General features: G+C 32.9%; 2 protein-coding genes across 2 annotated transcripts; both read right to left on the bottom strand.

The window, feature by feature from the left end:
• Window positions 1-113: 113 nt before the first annotated feature.
• Window positions 114-3,381, bottom strand: LOC139885653 (uncharacterized). Its single transcript, XM_071869401.1, has 9 exons — window positions 3,054-3,381; window positions 1,620-1,707; window positions 1,376-1,489; window positions 1,209-1,291; window positions 988-1,102; window positions 815-906; window positions 671-736; window positions 491-584; window positions 114-367 (listed from the first exon to the last, which is right to left on the bottom strand). Exons 1-9 carry the CDS (start codon window positions 3,344-3,346, stop codon window positions 257-259), a joined length of 1,056 nt encoding a protein of 351 aa, XP_071725502.1. The 5' UTR covers window positions 3,347-3,381; the 3' UTR covers window positions 114-256.
• Window positions 3,382-9,303: 5,922 nt separating this feature from the next.
• On the bottom strand, window positions 9,304-13,387 carry LOC139885652 (kinesin-like protein KIN-14S). Its single transcript, XM_071869400.1, has 12 exons — window positions 13,334-13,387; window positions 13,156-13,251; window positions 12,967-13,067; window positions 12,776-12,875; window positions 12,356-12,682; window positions 11,975-12,254; window positions 11,646-11,807; window positions 11,338-11,553; window positions 10,971-11,008; window positions 10,719-10,882; window positions 10,522-10,635; window positions 9,304-10,191 (listed from the first exon to the last, which is right to left on the bottom strand). Exons 1-12 carry the CDS (start codon window positions 13,338-13,340, stop codon window positions 9,391-9,393), a joined length of 2,406 nt encoding a protein of 801 aa, XP_071725501.1. The 5' UTR covers window positions 13,341-13,387; the 3' UTR covers window positions 9,304-9,390.
• Window positions 13,388-17,651: the final 4,264 nt, after the last annotated feature.

Genomic DNA, 17,651 nt, shown 5'->3' with positions numbered 1-17,651 from the left:
AAGTTGGGACAGATTAGCACACAACTATGAGTTGCTTTGTGTTTTTGCTCAGGTGATCTTTAGTTGTAACGAGCGTGATGGTGGTCCCCGCTTCGCTGGGGAAAATCCAAAAATGATCTAAAATAGAAAATTAAGATATGTAGTAATTACAACTGCATCCACAGATTGATTACACATAAACTGTCAATTAAATATACCCAACCAGAAACAAAATGTTTATAAACATATTTTGAAGTATCATAACTGTTACATTATTTCATTTGGAGATAAATTTCATGAACTTGTTGAGTGATTTGAAAATACCTACTGCTTCACTAACTAAAGATGGACTCTCCTCAGAATCATCTCCACCTCCTCCAAATATCATCTGCAAACAACCAAACAAATATTTTATTTATTACTTTCTAATGATGATCATGATCATTATCATTATTAAATAACAATAACAATATGGACTATATATAAGTCCTTAATTATGTACTTTACTAACCTCGATGTCTTCTGAGTCGGGGCGGCTTATCATTTCCTTACCTAGTATGTAACGGTTTGGTCTATCCTTGTCATCGAAGAACACCTTCCATAATCTGGTCAGATATTAACAAAATTTGGATATTACGTATTAATCGAACAGTGAGTGACTGAAAAATTATATGGACAAAACGAGTATTACCCTGGATAACATCTAAATACAGCTCCTGTGGGTAAAGGTTTCATTGAGTAAACCGTTGTGAAAGTTCTGCACAGTGTACAAAAACAGTATGATTAAGCATTGAATTAAATATGATTGATTAATATATCCATTAAAAATAGTTACCTTAAGAAGTATCTTCTCAATTTTCGTACGTTGAATCCGATTCCAACTTCCTCGCTAATCAGACGAGGGTTCCACATAATGAGAGGCCGTGGCTATACAATAAGCGCATAACAAAAACGTCAAAAAATTTCCTTACTAATAGCAAAATGAACAGTGAAAGGCTTAAGCATTACTGGATCATCTGAAAGATCAGAAGCGATTCGTTCTACGTATTCCAGCATCTGATAATCAGGCAGTACCATCACGACAATCTCGTCTTCTTTCTCCACAGGCTTTCGGTCACTTAAGCTAAACGCACACGGATACCACAAATTCAAAATTATTGCTAACTCCAAACTCATTGTATTAATTTAATTGCATTAACCAAATCATATCATAGTGATATTTAATATACCTAGCGAAACCAAAAGTGGCATTGGTCCAATTGTACTTCAGAAGTGCAGCAGCGCCAGCATCAGGATATATTGCTTTCACTCTCTATTGATGAATATGAATATGATCAGAATAACAAAATAGAAAGTTTATTCGGATAAATAATATAATCATAATAATAATACTAACCTCGCATCCTGTTTCTTGTATGAGGGTATCGATAAAAACTCTTGAAAGTTCCCATAGTTCAGCCTGGGCACCTTCATCATCAAGGAACTGCAGTTGTGGGATTAAGAGCTCCACCTGCAAACACAACATTGTAATAATTGTACTTGAATTAGCTGCAAACTTGGGAAGAGTAACATTTTTGCTCAAATTTATGCATACATAAGTCGAACAATAATTGAGATATTTAAGTGTTTGTAGAACATACAATGGCTCTCATTCCTCCAGAGGACACAAACGCAGCACTTGCTTCACTTGACTGTCGTACTGCACCCTCCAAATCCGAAGGCAAGCAACTGAAGCACATTTCACAGTATATGATTATCTGCTTTAACAAAATAGAATCTTTACAACACAATAGATTCTAAAAAATAATGACAATAACCACTGTAAAATGTAGTACTATCATAAACAAGAAGTATAAACAGACCTATATAGTCACCTCACCACAAGCTAAACAGTATTCTTCATGAACAAGGTAATGATTTAAATGCCATGGAACATATCTATATGTTTAGTTTAATTACAAGGTAGAACCTGATAGTTTAAAATATTATCAGATGCTAACTAATCACTTTTACACAAGGAAGCAAAGGTACAAACTTTGTGCTATACAAACCATTCCAAGATTAGCCTAGTTATTGGGATCCTGTATCCTCACAAGATGTTTCAAGTTCAATGTGTACATCCATGTAAAAACATTCCCTTCTCCGGGTAGCCTGAACAGGAAAAACCTCTATTGTTTTTGTGCTATCCAAGTCATATAAATGAGAACACTAGCATGTTGCCCCCAACTATTGCCCTGGAGGAACCCGGACCAATCCGAGAGCATGGCAGGTAAAATCCCCCTCCCCCGTTGCCGCCGTACTAAGCGAAAGGCGACATGGGTGGATACTTCAGGTCAGGGATAACAGTGAGTGCAATGAGTGCAATGTTGCAGCGCAGTTGAGTCGAACTCCTGACCTATCGCTAAGAGAGGCAGGCCACTACCAGTTGAGCTACAACTCAATGTTACACTAGCCTGTTATTTATTTAATTAATCTCCTATACTCATTTTTGGCATAATATTTTAAGTTCAAATTATCTACAAGTTATCGATTATCATTGTACAATATTACTTCTACTGCCATTTTTACCTAAGATCTTTCTTCTTGCCTTAGAGCCTAAATTAAATTTCAGGCATGATTTAAAACCCATGGAAGTTTGATTTTACCATTTTCATGGCGTCTCAGTTTTATTTTTTATTTTAATTTTTTTCCCCTACTTATTGGCCGGAGGTCCACTCGGAAGCAATCCCTCTATCCCTCGAATATAGAGAGGGATATTTCACTCTGGGTGGAGAAATGACTTGTCTTCTATTCTCGGATAGGGGAAGGATTGTCTACATCTCACGTCCCCATACACCACTATGTGGTATTGGGTTTTGTTGTTGTTGAATTCTCTTATCTAAAAAATTCACATTAGTAGTTAGTCAAGCACACTATAGCAATTTTAAGTAACTGTTAGTTCTGATAACTAGTGCAACATATCATATGGAATATGCAACACTTCCAATTCACAATCTTAAAAAGTTAATGCAAATATGTAAAAGTTAAGCTCATAGTTTTGCCAGGATTCAGTATTGTTACAATAAAAATGATACCTGTCATCTTCTTCTTCTTCATCTTCTTCATCATCATCTAATACTTGTTGTTGTTGAAGTGTTTGTTGTATTGTATTAGGAAGTGAATTGTCATTTGAAGATTGAGTATCAAACTTGTCAAACTTGGCATAAGTTCTAAAGTCAAAAGAAGGTCTGTGGATTGAAACTCTATTATAGCCACATGATTCAGTTGATGATTGGAAGCATGTGGATGAGGTTATTTTGGGAATATTTGCAACAGAAGATGATGATGAAGATGAAGAACATATGTTTAAGTAATATGAAGAGGCCATGGATGTATGAATGAATAGAGATTTGGAACCAGTTGATATTATGATTATTTATATTTATTTAAGTTTATTATTTTATTATTTTACTATGGAAAATAAATAAAAATAAAGTACAAAAAGGAACGGATAGACTGGTGTTATACTGCCACGTTATTTTCTTACTTTAAGCTAAAACCCCTATCAGTTCATGCTTTCGAATGCTTCAAAACATGAGTAAATTTTATAAGAATCAATCAAATTCAAATATAATTATTAAATTAAATACGGAATATATTCTAACTGAACAAATCAAATATGATTTCCACTCGAAATTAAAAGATATAATAATGCAAGATATTTTCGTCTTTATACAATAGTTTGCCAACTTTATAAAATTCTGTTATAAACTTATAACTAGCTTAAGATCCGCAAATTCGCGGGACTTTTTTAAGGACGAACCAAAACTCGAATTGTTAGAATAATTATATTTTATATTTTATTTATTAAGTTGTTAAGAAACCAAAACAGTTCATGTAGTAAATGTTGAAGTAATGATGATAATAAAGAGCGCAAGTTGTAACCTGAATATATATATATATATATATATATATATATATATATATATATATATATATATATATATATATATATATAACACAAAGTTGAAAACACTAATACTTGAAAAAAGGTTTCCTTTGTATCTAACATTTTAGTCGAGTTTCACACAGATTACTCCATGATTGTACGTTTTTAACATGTTGATGAATGGTATTTAGTTGGAAGGCTGGTTGTTTTATTAGGAGTATAATCTCCCGTAAGAGAGCGTAGTCTATCTTCCTGCAAAAAATTAAAATAAATAGCATTAAAACATTCTATGAAATAAATAGATCATATGTGTATAAAAAAGAACATATGAAAAATACAAGAGATGCCAAAATGAAAAATTTACATACTACATACTACATAGCACTATAATTGAAAGCAATTACAACTCCACACTTACGAATACATAATATGATAAAGTAATAGTATGGCAGCATGTGCTATCTACAAAAAAAAAAAAGATGGTGTAAATTGGTATATGAGAACACCATCCATTCAAGAAACTGACGAAAATTATACGTCCATAGTTGACAATAGAAAGAATAATATATAACTCCAATTTGTTAGTTCAGTCATCTTTCACTAAAAACTACTCCAAATAGATATCAAATTGACATCCATAAGAGATACTAATGTTATTAAACTACATAAAACTTGCTAAAATGGGTCATTGTAGATCTGGAAAAATGTTATGGGCAAGATGTCTTCATACTTGGCTTGTACCTCGTGCCTTTTATTCATAATACGCTTGAACATTTCTTCGAGGACATCTATCGGACATGATGTTGTTCTTTATATGTATTACGGATTTACGGAGTACATACAAACAAATTTTCTTTCAAAATCCCGCGGTATCGCGGGTTTTATGAAATGATGATATTATAAGACAATTTTAACCATGATAACACAAATAAACAATATCATATTTCGAAAGTTCAAATGTAAAAAATGATGTTCAAATTAAAGTAACGGACTTAATACAACTCAATAATCTAAATCCTAAACCCTAAATCTAAACCCAAAACCTAAACCCTAAAATCTAAACCCTAAACCCTAAATCTAAACTCTAAACCCTAACATAAACCCTAAATCTAAACCCTAAACTTTAAACCTTACACTCTAAACCCTAACCTAACCCCTAAAAACTCTAAACCCTAACCCTAAACCCTAAACCCTACACCCTAGAATCTAAACCCTAACCTAAACCCTAAATCTAAACCCAAAACCCTAAACCTAAACCCTAAACGTAAAATCTAAACCCTAAACCCTAACCTAAATCCTAAACGGTAAATCTAAACCCTAAACCTAACCTCTAAACCCTACACCCTAAATCTATACCCTAACCTAAACCCTAACCCTAAACCCTAAGCCCTAAAATATAAACCTTAAACCCTATATCTTAAATCTAAATCCTAAACTCTAAACCTAAACCCTAAGCCCTAAAATATAAACCATAAACCCTAAAATCTAAACCCTAAACCCTAAACCTAAACCCTAAATCTAAACCCAAAACCCTACACCCTAGAATCTAAACAATAACCTAAACCCTAAACCTAAACTCTAAACCCTAAAATCTAAACCCAAAACCCTAAACCCAAACCTAAGACTCGAATACTCGTGGGATAACCTATTTACCTAATAGTTCGTAAGTAAATAAGGACCCGGTAGGTTCGGTTCCGGGTTTGAGATTACCTAAACCTGGCTTAAACCCGATCCGATGTCATCCCTAAATTCAATTGTAAATAGCCTGTCAAAATTAAAAATGAATAAGATATGTTAGTTAAAAGATTATGTACACATTAATAATGATTATGACATAACTATATACACCAAAATATCATAAATCTGGAGTACTACATTATTCATATGCATACACCATGACAGCAATAATACAATTTCAATATTCATCTATAACATCATCTTACTAACAAATTTTAAAAGAGTTAACTATATGCACTGAAAATGTGCAGTAGAGTGTAACATATTTGATACAAAACCTTTTGACCCATTTCCACATTCACATTTGCTGGAACAAATAACATATACATTTGAATACTATATTCCATACCATCTTCCACCATCTACAAAATTGGAAACTCCTTTGCCCTATATGAGATCACGTCACTGAAATTTTTTACCATTTTTTTATGATAAACATATAAGATGAGCATAACTCAACCAAATAAAATAAGAAGATCTTCAGTAAAGAACTTATAGTTCTCATACCTATACAAAATGGGTAAAAGTTGTACAAATTATTCTCTTAATACATAAAACTTCCTAATCATTTCATTCAAATAGTTAGTAGTTAGACCATCTTTAAAATAATAGAGATTTTGTACTCATAGGGTCATTAATTATTATAAAACAAATTTTTTTAGATAAAACTGTTTCTATCCAAGCAGAACCGATCCATTTTGACCCATAATGGAAAATTACCCATTTTGACACATGACCCATCTACTGACCAGCAGCTAAACTATTCGTTCGCCTTTTCCCACCATATATTTCACCTGCAGCTATATATATTTGTATATTTTGATCAACTCTCGATGATCTTAAAATTAAAGCAGTTTCTTCTGATGTCGTAGGACACAACCCTTCTTTTCTTTTAATATCCGAATCGATTTTTTTCTCTTTCCATCATGGATACGCATATCTAACAATTTTAAAAACGCCCCAGATGAGAAATAATAAAAAAACTCAAACGCATAATAATAAAAATCAAATCTTTTTTTTAATAAAAATACCTCATTCTTGTTAATTCTTCTACTTCTTCATCGTTACAACCTTTTGTGCATCCCAAAAAGCCAACATATCCATTAACACAGATTATCAGTTTAAACAAATGTTGCTTCATTAGAAGAACGTGATCATTAACCACAGCTAACACACAAATTAGATAATTCATAATTCAATAATGTAATAATATGAGAAATAACTAATGCAATAAAAATTCTCAATCAATACACCTATAACGTGCAAGTTCACCTATTTCAATAAACATATGCAAGGACTTTTTCGCCTTCGTTTGTTGCTACTTTCTTCATCTCTTAGCACTTTCCTGCACTATTACCACAAATACCAACAATGTTTGTTCGTAGTAACAATCCCTTAACGTAAACTGAAATAAAACTTACTTGTTAATCTAGAATGTTCCAACTAATTAATTAAAAAAAAATTAAAAACCCGTTAAAAAGGGAGTCGGCCGAAAAAAAAAAAGGAAAAAAAAAAGAGTTTCCAAATATAATTTCAACTTGTTTTTCCAGCAAATTTGTATTATAAATACCCATTCATATGAATCAGGTACTCCATCCGATTATTTTCTAAGGGTAATTAAGGAAGATTAATACAAATAAATGATTTATTAGCTAATAGTAACATGGGATTAATATCGACCTTTGGGTAAAAGAGTATGTGAATGTCATTTTTTATCTAATGGTTAAGAAAGGAGGTTCTTCCCTTTTCATTTGTGAATCAAAGCAATCGGATTCAAGTAATTGTGACAAAACACTTATCCGAGAAAATTGTTTCCCTTTTAGCATGTTCTCAATGTTAAAGATCTCATGCCTTATTCAAATTTCAAGCTAATTACACGAATAATTTACTTATCTCGGTAATGATGGAATGTAGAGAATTAGAGATACTTCATAAATTATTATCTCTACAAACTGGCATTTTTGTTAAAATACAAATAAAATTTATTAGAAATCAAGATTTATAATTAAAACGCATAAGTGTGAAATACAAGTAATATATGATGACCCACCTAAAATGATTCTAAGATGTGGCTAACTAATGAATATTCTTGCCAATTTCAGAAGTGTACACATGTTTGCTCTTTCATATATAATTTGAAGTGACATAGGTCATAGAAGGGACTCCGTATGTTTAACAATCTGTATGTTTATGTTTGACTCCCTATTAAAAATAATTATTAGAAGGGTGTTTTAGTAATTAAACAATTTATGAGGTCATAAGCAAAATTAGGAAAAAATTAAGGGTCTAGATCATTGATGATTAATTTAATGGATGGCTAAGATTAATTTTACTATCTAAAAATGAGCTATTTTAGCTTTTGTTATTATATATAGAATAGATAGATAGATAGATAGATGCTTTATTTTTTTATTAAACTAAACTTAAAATACTTATTTATTGATTCAAGATCACATCACACCCAATTATTATAAAATCTTAATAATTTTAATAAGCGTATTCTTGAATTGACTTTTTATCAAGGTTGTAAAAGTCACGAGTCGGGGACGCATCGGTCTAGACCTAAAAAGAACGTGTCGGCCGAGTCGGTGACGCGTCGGTGAAGCATCGGTCGTTGACCAACGTTGACTTTATTAATAATTTCTTATATATATATATATATATATATATATATATATATATATATATATATATATATATATATATATATATATATATATATATAATAGTTGATTATGTACCATAAATTTCTTAAATAAGAACTTGAATTTAAAAACAATCGAACTTCAAACTTAATTAATGTTACCGAGTACATAATCAGTAAGGGCACAGAGAAAAGAGTGGCCCAAAAAATCAAAACAAACCCTAATTTTTAAAACATATCAGATCTTGACAAAAATTTGACTGATTTTGATAGTTTTGACCAAATTTGACCGTCTTTGACAGACTTTGACCGAACTTTTAGCTTTGACCGTCTTTTGAGTCATTTTTAGAAAAAACGGGACGGAGAACCCAAAAAAACGTCGGACGACTTTTACAACACTGCTTTTTATAAAACTGCATATGTTAAGTTTATTTAAACCTTGTAAAATTATGTTGTATTAGATTAGATTAGATTTCAATGATTGCCTCTTCCATTATTGCCTCTAAAATCACTACTGTAAGTTCTAATCGATTTGAGTCGTTGAGAAATAATTTAACTCCTAAAAAGGTGGAAGTTTTTGTATGGAGAGCGAGAAAGAAAAGGTTACATGTGTTGACGGAATTGGATAAGCGGGGCATAGATCTTAACACGGTTGGATAACCACTTTGTGATGATGATGTGGAGACGGTCGAGCATTCAATAACCTTTTGCAAGCATACCAATGATGTTTGGGCCAAGGTGTACGGTTGGTGGGGTTTAGGGAATTTTTCTAATCTAAGTATCGGGGAAATATTTTGCGAGAATCCGAGACATGTAAAATCAGCTTTGGGAATTCAAGTACGGCAAGCGGTCGAATGGAATTGCCGTTATCTCATTTGGAAAAACCGCAACCAAAAATTCTTCAAGAACAAGTGTTTGACTGTCTAGACAAACATGGCATTTTCTTAGCTTAGTTCAAATATTTGGAAAGAAAATGTCTTTACCATTTATCTTTAAACAATCCATTTTAACCAAACTAACATCCAACAAATAGACATTGCAACAATATCCCATTACCAAAAGAATAGAACAGTAACAATCAAAGTAAATCCTAGATTAAACTTCACACAAATGACTTCCTAGCAGCACCACCCTTTGTACCTCTGTATTTCAGTGGACTCCAAACCAGCTGTTTTCGTTGCAACGCCACAACCGTTGGATGCTTCGGCTTCCAAGAACCAACACCACGTGATGGAGGAGGAGGGCTACCCATAAACTTACTGCTACTTGGTGCAGCAACAGGTGTCGCCTCAATAGTCATCGACCCGGACAATGATGATGTTGCAGCTTCCTTTGTAGATCCCAAAGGAGATTGCAGCACCCTTTGAGCACGCCACATCCTTTGTGGGTCCCACACAAACGATTGCCTCCCCACCACACGATCATTCCTCATCCTAGGGACAGCATTTGATCTAGCAATTGGAGTGGTCATCATGCTGGAGGAGCTTGCATCCGACTGAAAGGTGGCAACTGAAGCCCGTCTTTTCGGCTTTAGAGTTTGACTAGTCAACGACTGAGTAGGTTTTACAGCAAACGACCCTCGTCTGGCCTGTGATAGAGTTTTCGTGTTCGCTCCCCTCGAAAGATTTTCTTTATCTTCATTTGTGACTTTGGGAGTAAACGATTTCGGATTCTGTTTAAGTGCGGATGATGGATGAGTAGGCGCAAAATTACTTATTCTTCTAAGTGGAAGTCTTAACTTTGAAGAAGACGGGCACACGGGAGGTCTTTTTTCTGATATTGTACTCAGGCTTTGTTTTAAAGAGGAGAGTGCGGATTGTGAAGAGGCCATAGCAAGAGCTCGATTCTCCTGTTTCTGTCTTGTTTTTCGCTCTTCGGCTAGCTGGTTTTCAAGATCATGAACCTATCCATATAAACCAGTTACATAGAAATTTATATTTAAAATGAGTATTCAATATATATATATATATATATATATACATCCTTAATCAATTTTTTAAATGAAAAACTGGTTACTATTAACCTTTAAAGACTGTAATCATAATCATATGAAACATAATAATTAATTGATTATTAATTATTTTTAAAAGATTGGGACAAACATGACCCAACTTGAACCGTACGAAAAGGGTCGTTGCAATTAGAACCCATTGCCAATCCCGCCCATTTGCCACCTTAATATATGAGCCAGTTTCATTGAAACTGCAAGTAGCTTGCATCCCACTTTGAGTACCTTTTCTTGCAGAGTTTTACATATGTGTTCTCGTGCAGAAAGACGAAGTTGTACGGACTGTAGATTATCCTGCAATTTTTTTGTTTCTTTTTCATCATGCTTTGCTTTCTCCGCCTGTTTAACACAAAAAGCTAAAATAATTAAGTTTGAAAACTAAAATAATTAAATGTATTTTACCCAAATTGGTGAGTATTTACCAGCTGCTTATACTTTAAAAGCTCGGTTACGTCTGATTGTTTGCGAGCAGGTCCATGCTCAACACCTCTTACACGACTCGCAAAATTTAGTGAGCAAATGGTTTCTCCCAAATCTGATGAACTTGGGCTAATTTGAACAAACATAAGAGTTTTACAATCACCTCCTGTACAATTTATGAAATCAAAAGTTAGTGTGTGACAATTTTAACAGTTGGGATATAAAATAACAACATATGTATCCAAAAATCTCACCTAGAGAGCTCTGCAGGATATGAGTTAGCTTGGAATTCCTGATTTGAACAAAAAGTAAACATGAATAAGATAAACACTGACACGAGTAGGTGCAGGTGGCAAACTGGGTCGGGTCGAGCCTACCTGTCAACACTTCGTATCTCCTTTAATAAATATATTATATCTATGTATTACATAAGATTCTAAAAGCCACTTCTTGAAAGAAAAGAATAAGATAGTAAGGTTTAATACATTGATTTAAAGGTTCAAACCATTTGAGGAATCTTTATGTTATTTTTGACCAGTTTTATTACTAGTTAAGTTTTAACAGTTCACCACTAAATAATAAACTAAACAGCCCGAATCGATCCAAACTTAAGAGATATACCTGTAAGGAATATGAGATGTTTTTGATGCAAGAGCAGAAATTACATCCCCTAATGCGGAAAGTGATTTATTAATAAACTGCGATTCCTTCAATCTTTCACCTTCAACCTCGATCTTTCCCACACGCTCACTTCCTGCCAAGTCAACTAGCCAAAGATGGCTTCTAGTCCGCTGCTTATTAACCATGTTCTCCCCAACAACAGTCACTCTCAATAAGCTATGCAACATAATTCCACAAAAACTTTAGAGCTAGAAACATGTTTAATACAGAGCAACTTAAGTAACAAGTAAATGGTTCTGATAATTTACCAGTGAGAACGGCTACTAAGCTCATTTGCATTGGTCGATCCAACAGATCGCACACGACTACCACTCTTAAGCAAGTCCCAAACTTCATCTGTCTTGTGCACTGGTACCTCAGACAGTCCAGGAACTTCTTGGGTACCTTCAGCTGATTGCTTAATCTCTAATCTGCATATATATAAAGACCATTTAGTCATCTATTCAGAAGAGCATTAACCATTCAGATAACTACTGATCATTAAAGCTGAACATGATAAACTTAAAGGTGGGAAAAAATTGAAGCTGAACAAGATATACATATTCCTGTTATTCACAATTACATCCAGAATGCTTACTTTTTAGTATGTTGGTCCGCATCATCAACCAATAGGTCTTTTATCTTCTCATTATAGACCTCCAACATGCTTACAAACAGTTGATATTTCATAATATCACTTCTTTCTTCAGAAACCCTAAACAACTCCTCCAAGGTACGGTAGTTAACTCCCCTGTTTTCAGCAGTTCCTTCCATCGTAAATGTCTTCCCAGTTCCGGTTTGCCCATACGCAAAGATACATACATTGAATCCATCAAGTACTGACACTACCAGGGGTGAAGTTTGGGTGAAAACAGCATCTGCATACAAATTACAAACATTACAAACAAGTAATTATAAACAAAAAGAAAAGAGAATCTTCAAGATTCATAAATGAAGTGATCACATTTTCTGCAATTACCTTGGTTGTCATCAGGTCTAAATATATGATCAAACTTGAATTGCTTTTTAGATGAATCAGTACCAATTATCTTTATCTCGTTTTCCTGAGCAGATTCAAAGTCAACAACCGAAGTGCATCCTTTAGCAATCTCATCACTGTTTAATGGTCTACACCGACAATAAACCCTAATGTTTCCTTTAAGTTCAATCACTTCATTGTACAAACGTCTTCTCTCTGAGCACTCTAGATAACATCTCTTTTTCAGCATTTCAGATTCTTCTTGATACTTTTTCTTTATTTCACATTCTTCTTGATACTTTTTCTTTAAAATTTCATGTTCCTCACCTTATACACCCACAAAATAATAAATATTAATATCCAATTCAATAATGTACACCAAATACTATCAGCAAACACGAAGCAGATGAAAAAACTTACCAAGATTTTGAATAGCAGTAAGAGCTTCAGAGCCAGGAAACGAATCAGCGGTTATACTTTTTACCTCATTGCAAAGTGATATATGTTCTTGTCTCAAAATCTAAAACATAACATACGCGACATCAATTCAAATTCGTACTCAAGAAACCTTATTATCACTCAAATTAACCAAAAGGATTAGTGAATTATACCGTCACACTGTTGCTCAGTTTCTCGAGTTTTTTCAATATAGGTAGGGTTTGATGTTCTTGCTCGGACTGCATTTCACTGTTACTTTCAACGTCTTCCGAAACTGGAAACAGAATATGAACAGATCCGATCAACAACACTATTAATCGATAAAAAAAATTACAAAATACACTTAGGGTTAAGATACTAACCTGAATCTGAAATTGGGGATTCTGCTAGGGTTAGATCCGGCTCAAGTTTTAATAGCTTCATATTCATAGTTATAGATTCCAGTTCTTGAGTTTTGTCTAAGATTGAAGATTACATGTCAAAGGAAAATAAAATTCAAGCAATACAAACCCTAAATCGATCAACGAAAATTAATATTACCTGCCATGAATGATGAATCGGCTTCGTTAGGTCTACAATTATAATTGGTAATTGAAATTCTTTCAAAAATTATCGATCGTTACTGTAATCCTTTAAATATGATTCGTAAGATTGTACAATTCGTTGAGAGGGAGAACGAGTGAGACAAAGTAGAGAGCGTATATTAAAAAAATGAGAATGAGAAATTTTAGTTTTAATGAAACGGGCAAAAAGAAGGTAGAGACTAAAGGGGGGTGGGTTTGATTCATTTGAATTTGGAGAAATCTAAGCCGTTGATTTAGATGATCTAATCCTAACGGATATACGGAGTACTTTTTTTTTTTTTTTTTTTTTTTTTTTTGATTAGCTAGGTATCCAACATTTTTTAACTGATTAATCTCAGGGCGAATACTCGCTTTGCGAGCAGTCCGGAGTCATTGCAGGCGAACCTCCGTGGCCATGAGGGAGAATAACTTTGTGGGTGCAAGGAATCGAACCCTTGACCTCCACATTGGAAGGTCAGGGGTCTTACCATGCCACCACCACCCTCATGGTTACGTAGTACTCATTTAATTAGTTGTTCTTGGGTGCTCTTTAAAGTTTGGCTGTAAAAGTTTTCTAATTTTTAATGTTGGAACTTGTAATTTCTCTTTCATCTTTAGCCACCAAGTTTAGTGTTTGGTAAGAGCACTAGCAGTCATTCAGTGTTAAATTTCAGTGTTAAATTTAACATTGTATTTAACACTTAGGTTAAAACAGGAAAAATCGTTCAGTGTTAAATCTCAGTGTTAAATCATCATTTAATTGTTTTTTAACACTTTTAATAATATTATTTAAGAAAAAGAAGAAAAAAAAGAAACACAGTTAATTATTATTATTTAATTTATATTTATACTATATTTATTATTTAATTTATCTAACTAACAAAAAATATAATATAAATAAAAATAAGTATTATTGTGATTTTTTTAAAAAATTTGTCCAATTTTTTTTTTTATAAAAATCAGCCCTTTAATGGCCCAAAATCTGGCACAATTTAATATATTAAAAACCCTAACACTTCTTTTCATTCTTTTTCTTCATCATCTCTTTGATTCTTTTTCTTCATCCTCTCTTTAATTAAAAAAGGAAGACTTTCACACACCTACAAATTGCAAAGAAAAAGAAGGAAAAAATAAAGAAAAAGAAGGAGAAAGAAAAAAAAAACACAGCGTTAGCTGCTCGACGGTGAAGAGCGACGGCGAGATTTAACGGTGGTCCGACACCGGCGCTGAGTGACGACAGGTCGACGTCCCAGCGTTAAATGGTTTAACGGTGGCAATTTTTGTCGACTCCCAGAGCTCTAAGGATTGATAAAAAAGGATTTTGAGTACGTAAACCAATATAGTCTAAAAGTAAGAGAAATAGTTACTTCATGTTTTTCATTTTATTTTATTATTATTGTGTAATTATATATATTATATTATATTATATTATATATTATTATTATTATTATTATATTATTATAGTATATATATATATATATATATATATATATATATATATATATATATATATATATATATATCAATTAAAACTTTTATATATTATTATTATTATATTATTATATTATAGTGTATATATATATATATATATCAATTAAAACTTTTATATTATATTATACATATATTTAATTGTGGTAAATGGTGTCAACCTATGATTGGTTGACACCATGCGTTAATAGTAACTCTTTTTTTTTCTTCTCAAAACATGATTTGCCCAACACCCCCAAACCGCTAACCCAACACCATCCGGATCCCCTGACCCGCTCCACCAACCCGACCCGAATACCTGCTACTATAGCTACAGTACCTTTTTATTTTTTTATATTTTTCCTCCTTCGAAACCAACCCGCTGCGAAAGCGCGGGTCAAAAAACTAGTTATTATTATTATAGGAATATATCAATATCAATTAAAACTATGTCAACACTGTTCACATCATTTTTTTTATTCTAAAAAAATATTTTGGTCATTTTCTTTTTCTCCAATTGTATCGTTAAAGGGTGAGCTAAATAGGTTCACATTTATGAAAGGGTTTTCGTCTAACTTTATCAAGAAAACTAAAAACTAACATTTTCGATAAACGACTCGCAAAGTCAAAAATAATTTAAATTACTATTCAAATTTCTCACTAGGCATGAGCAAATTTCCCGTAATACCGAAACCGAACCGGTACCGGTACCGTACCGGTACCGATACCGAAATACCGTACCGACGGTATTCGGTATCGGTATCGGTTCTTGGTTTTGGGAAAATTCGGTATCGGGAAATTCGGTATCGGTACCGGTTCGGTATGGGAAAACCGAATTTGAATACCGATTTATGAAAACTACAAGATTTTGTGAGTTTTAGTTGATGAAACATGTGATGATCAAAAAACTTATTAGGTGACTATTAATAACACAAATAGGACTTGTTAAACTGCTCACATTGAACGTACCTTTTGTTTAAATACATGGCCAATAGTACCATGTATAAATATAAATTCATGGTTAATTTGTTCGAGACATATGAGCCCAAGCTTTCCTATTGCCCATGACCATCAAAGTGTCAGATTTGTGATATATAAATTTCAAAATTCGAGTATGTTAGTGTTATTAATTATTTAGTTAAAGATCAAGAAATTATCACCCTTTTCCAGCATGGTATATGATTATGGGAATTTTCATAGACTGTCACAATGTTTTTTTTTTTTTTTTTTTAAAGGCCAAGCATAATATATTATTATATTATATAAATGAAAATAAAGGTACAAAGAGGACTCATACTTGAGAATAGTATGAGTCGAAATAAACACAAAGGTTACAAAGTACACGGGAACATTTAGCCTATACACAACTAGATCACGTGTGACTGTCGCAATGTATATTCAGTAACCTTGGAGTCTAAATATTTTATATTCTTCAAGATTAGGAACATCATATATTTGTTGTATTCTTTATTTCATATCATGTTATCCGTATAGTTGAACAATTTTTTTTCTACATCCAATAGTGCATATTCAGTTGGCTTCCCTTCATGTGAGCTTTTAGCTCTTAACAGAAAATATAATTGTGTAGTGAACCGAACTCAGAGAACTTGATATCTTCAAGTAGATCATTTTTGTATTCTTATACTACCATTTATTAAGCGAGCATTTTTTGGACTACCTTAAAATTGAAATGAATAAACTGATGACGGATTATTCGAGCTGAATTCGGTTCCAATCGGTATAATACCGAAAATACCGGTACCGGTGCCGGTATCGAACCGGTACCATTTCTTTATTTCGGTTCGGTATTCGGTTCTTAATTTTGAACAATTTCGGCTTCGGTACTTTTGGTTTCGGTACGGTACTCGTACCGATCTCATCCCTATTTCTCACCCTATCTCTTCCTTCATATTTGTCACGCTATGACCGGATTATTTACGAAAGAAATGAAATGAAATAGAGAGAAATGTAGGGGAGAGAATTGGTATTGTTATCCTTTTAATTTGAAAGAAATAATTGAAAAAAATAATAAACTAAAATCATCTATCTACTTCATTCCTTTTTCTTTCATGTCAAAACTCAGAAAGTCGGTTGTTTTAAATATTTTTTCACTTCATCTACAAAATAAAATTCTCGAACAAAATGTAAATCTAAAATTAAAAATTAAAAATTCCCTTAGCCAAAGTTATTTCCTACCGAGTTTCCTTTAGTAAGGTTTTTAACGAGGCGGTAGTAATTGATCTCTAACGAAACAAAATTGCCATTCAAGAGGGAGTGTTACGATATGAAGTAAAAGTCTTCTAACTAGCACATGGCTATAACTTGTAAATGTGGGTGATCAATGAAATGCCCCGTTCATATACAATATAAACGATTCACAATAGTTGATTACATCGCGAGGTAATTGACCTCTATATGATACATTTTACAAACATTGCATTCGTTTTTAAAAGACAAACTTTCTTTACATCGAAAGTTGACGGCAAGCATACTATTTCATAATACCTCCAACTATAATTGACTTAATAATAATCTTGATGAACTCGACGACTCGAATGCAACGTCTTTTGAAATATGTCATGAATGACTCCAAGTAATATCTCTAATATGAGCAAATGCACAACGGAAGATTTCTTTCATACCTGAGAATAAACATGCTTTCAAGTATCAACCAAAAGGTTGGTGAGTTCATAGGTTTATCATAAAACAATAAAATTCATCATTTTGATAGACCACAAGATTTAAATCCTGCATGGTACAAATGGGCCCGAATCCTATACCCACCTGTAATGTACATGCGATATCTTTTAAATACAGTACACCTTTCT

Source organism: Rutidosis leptorrhynchoides, chromosome 1, assembly GCF_046630445.1.
Source record: "Rutidosis leptorrhynchoides isolate AG116_Rl617_1_P2 chromosome 1, CSIRO_AGI_Rlap_v1, whole genome shotgun sequence".
Lineage (NCBI taxonomy): Eukaryota > Viridiplantae > Streptophyta > Magnoliopsida > Asterales > Asteraceae > Rutidosis > Rutidosis leptorrhynchoides.
The sequence above is the reverse complement of the archived record's forward strand: the minus strand, read 5'-3'. Positions and strand labels throughout refer to the sequence as shown.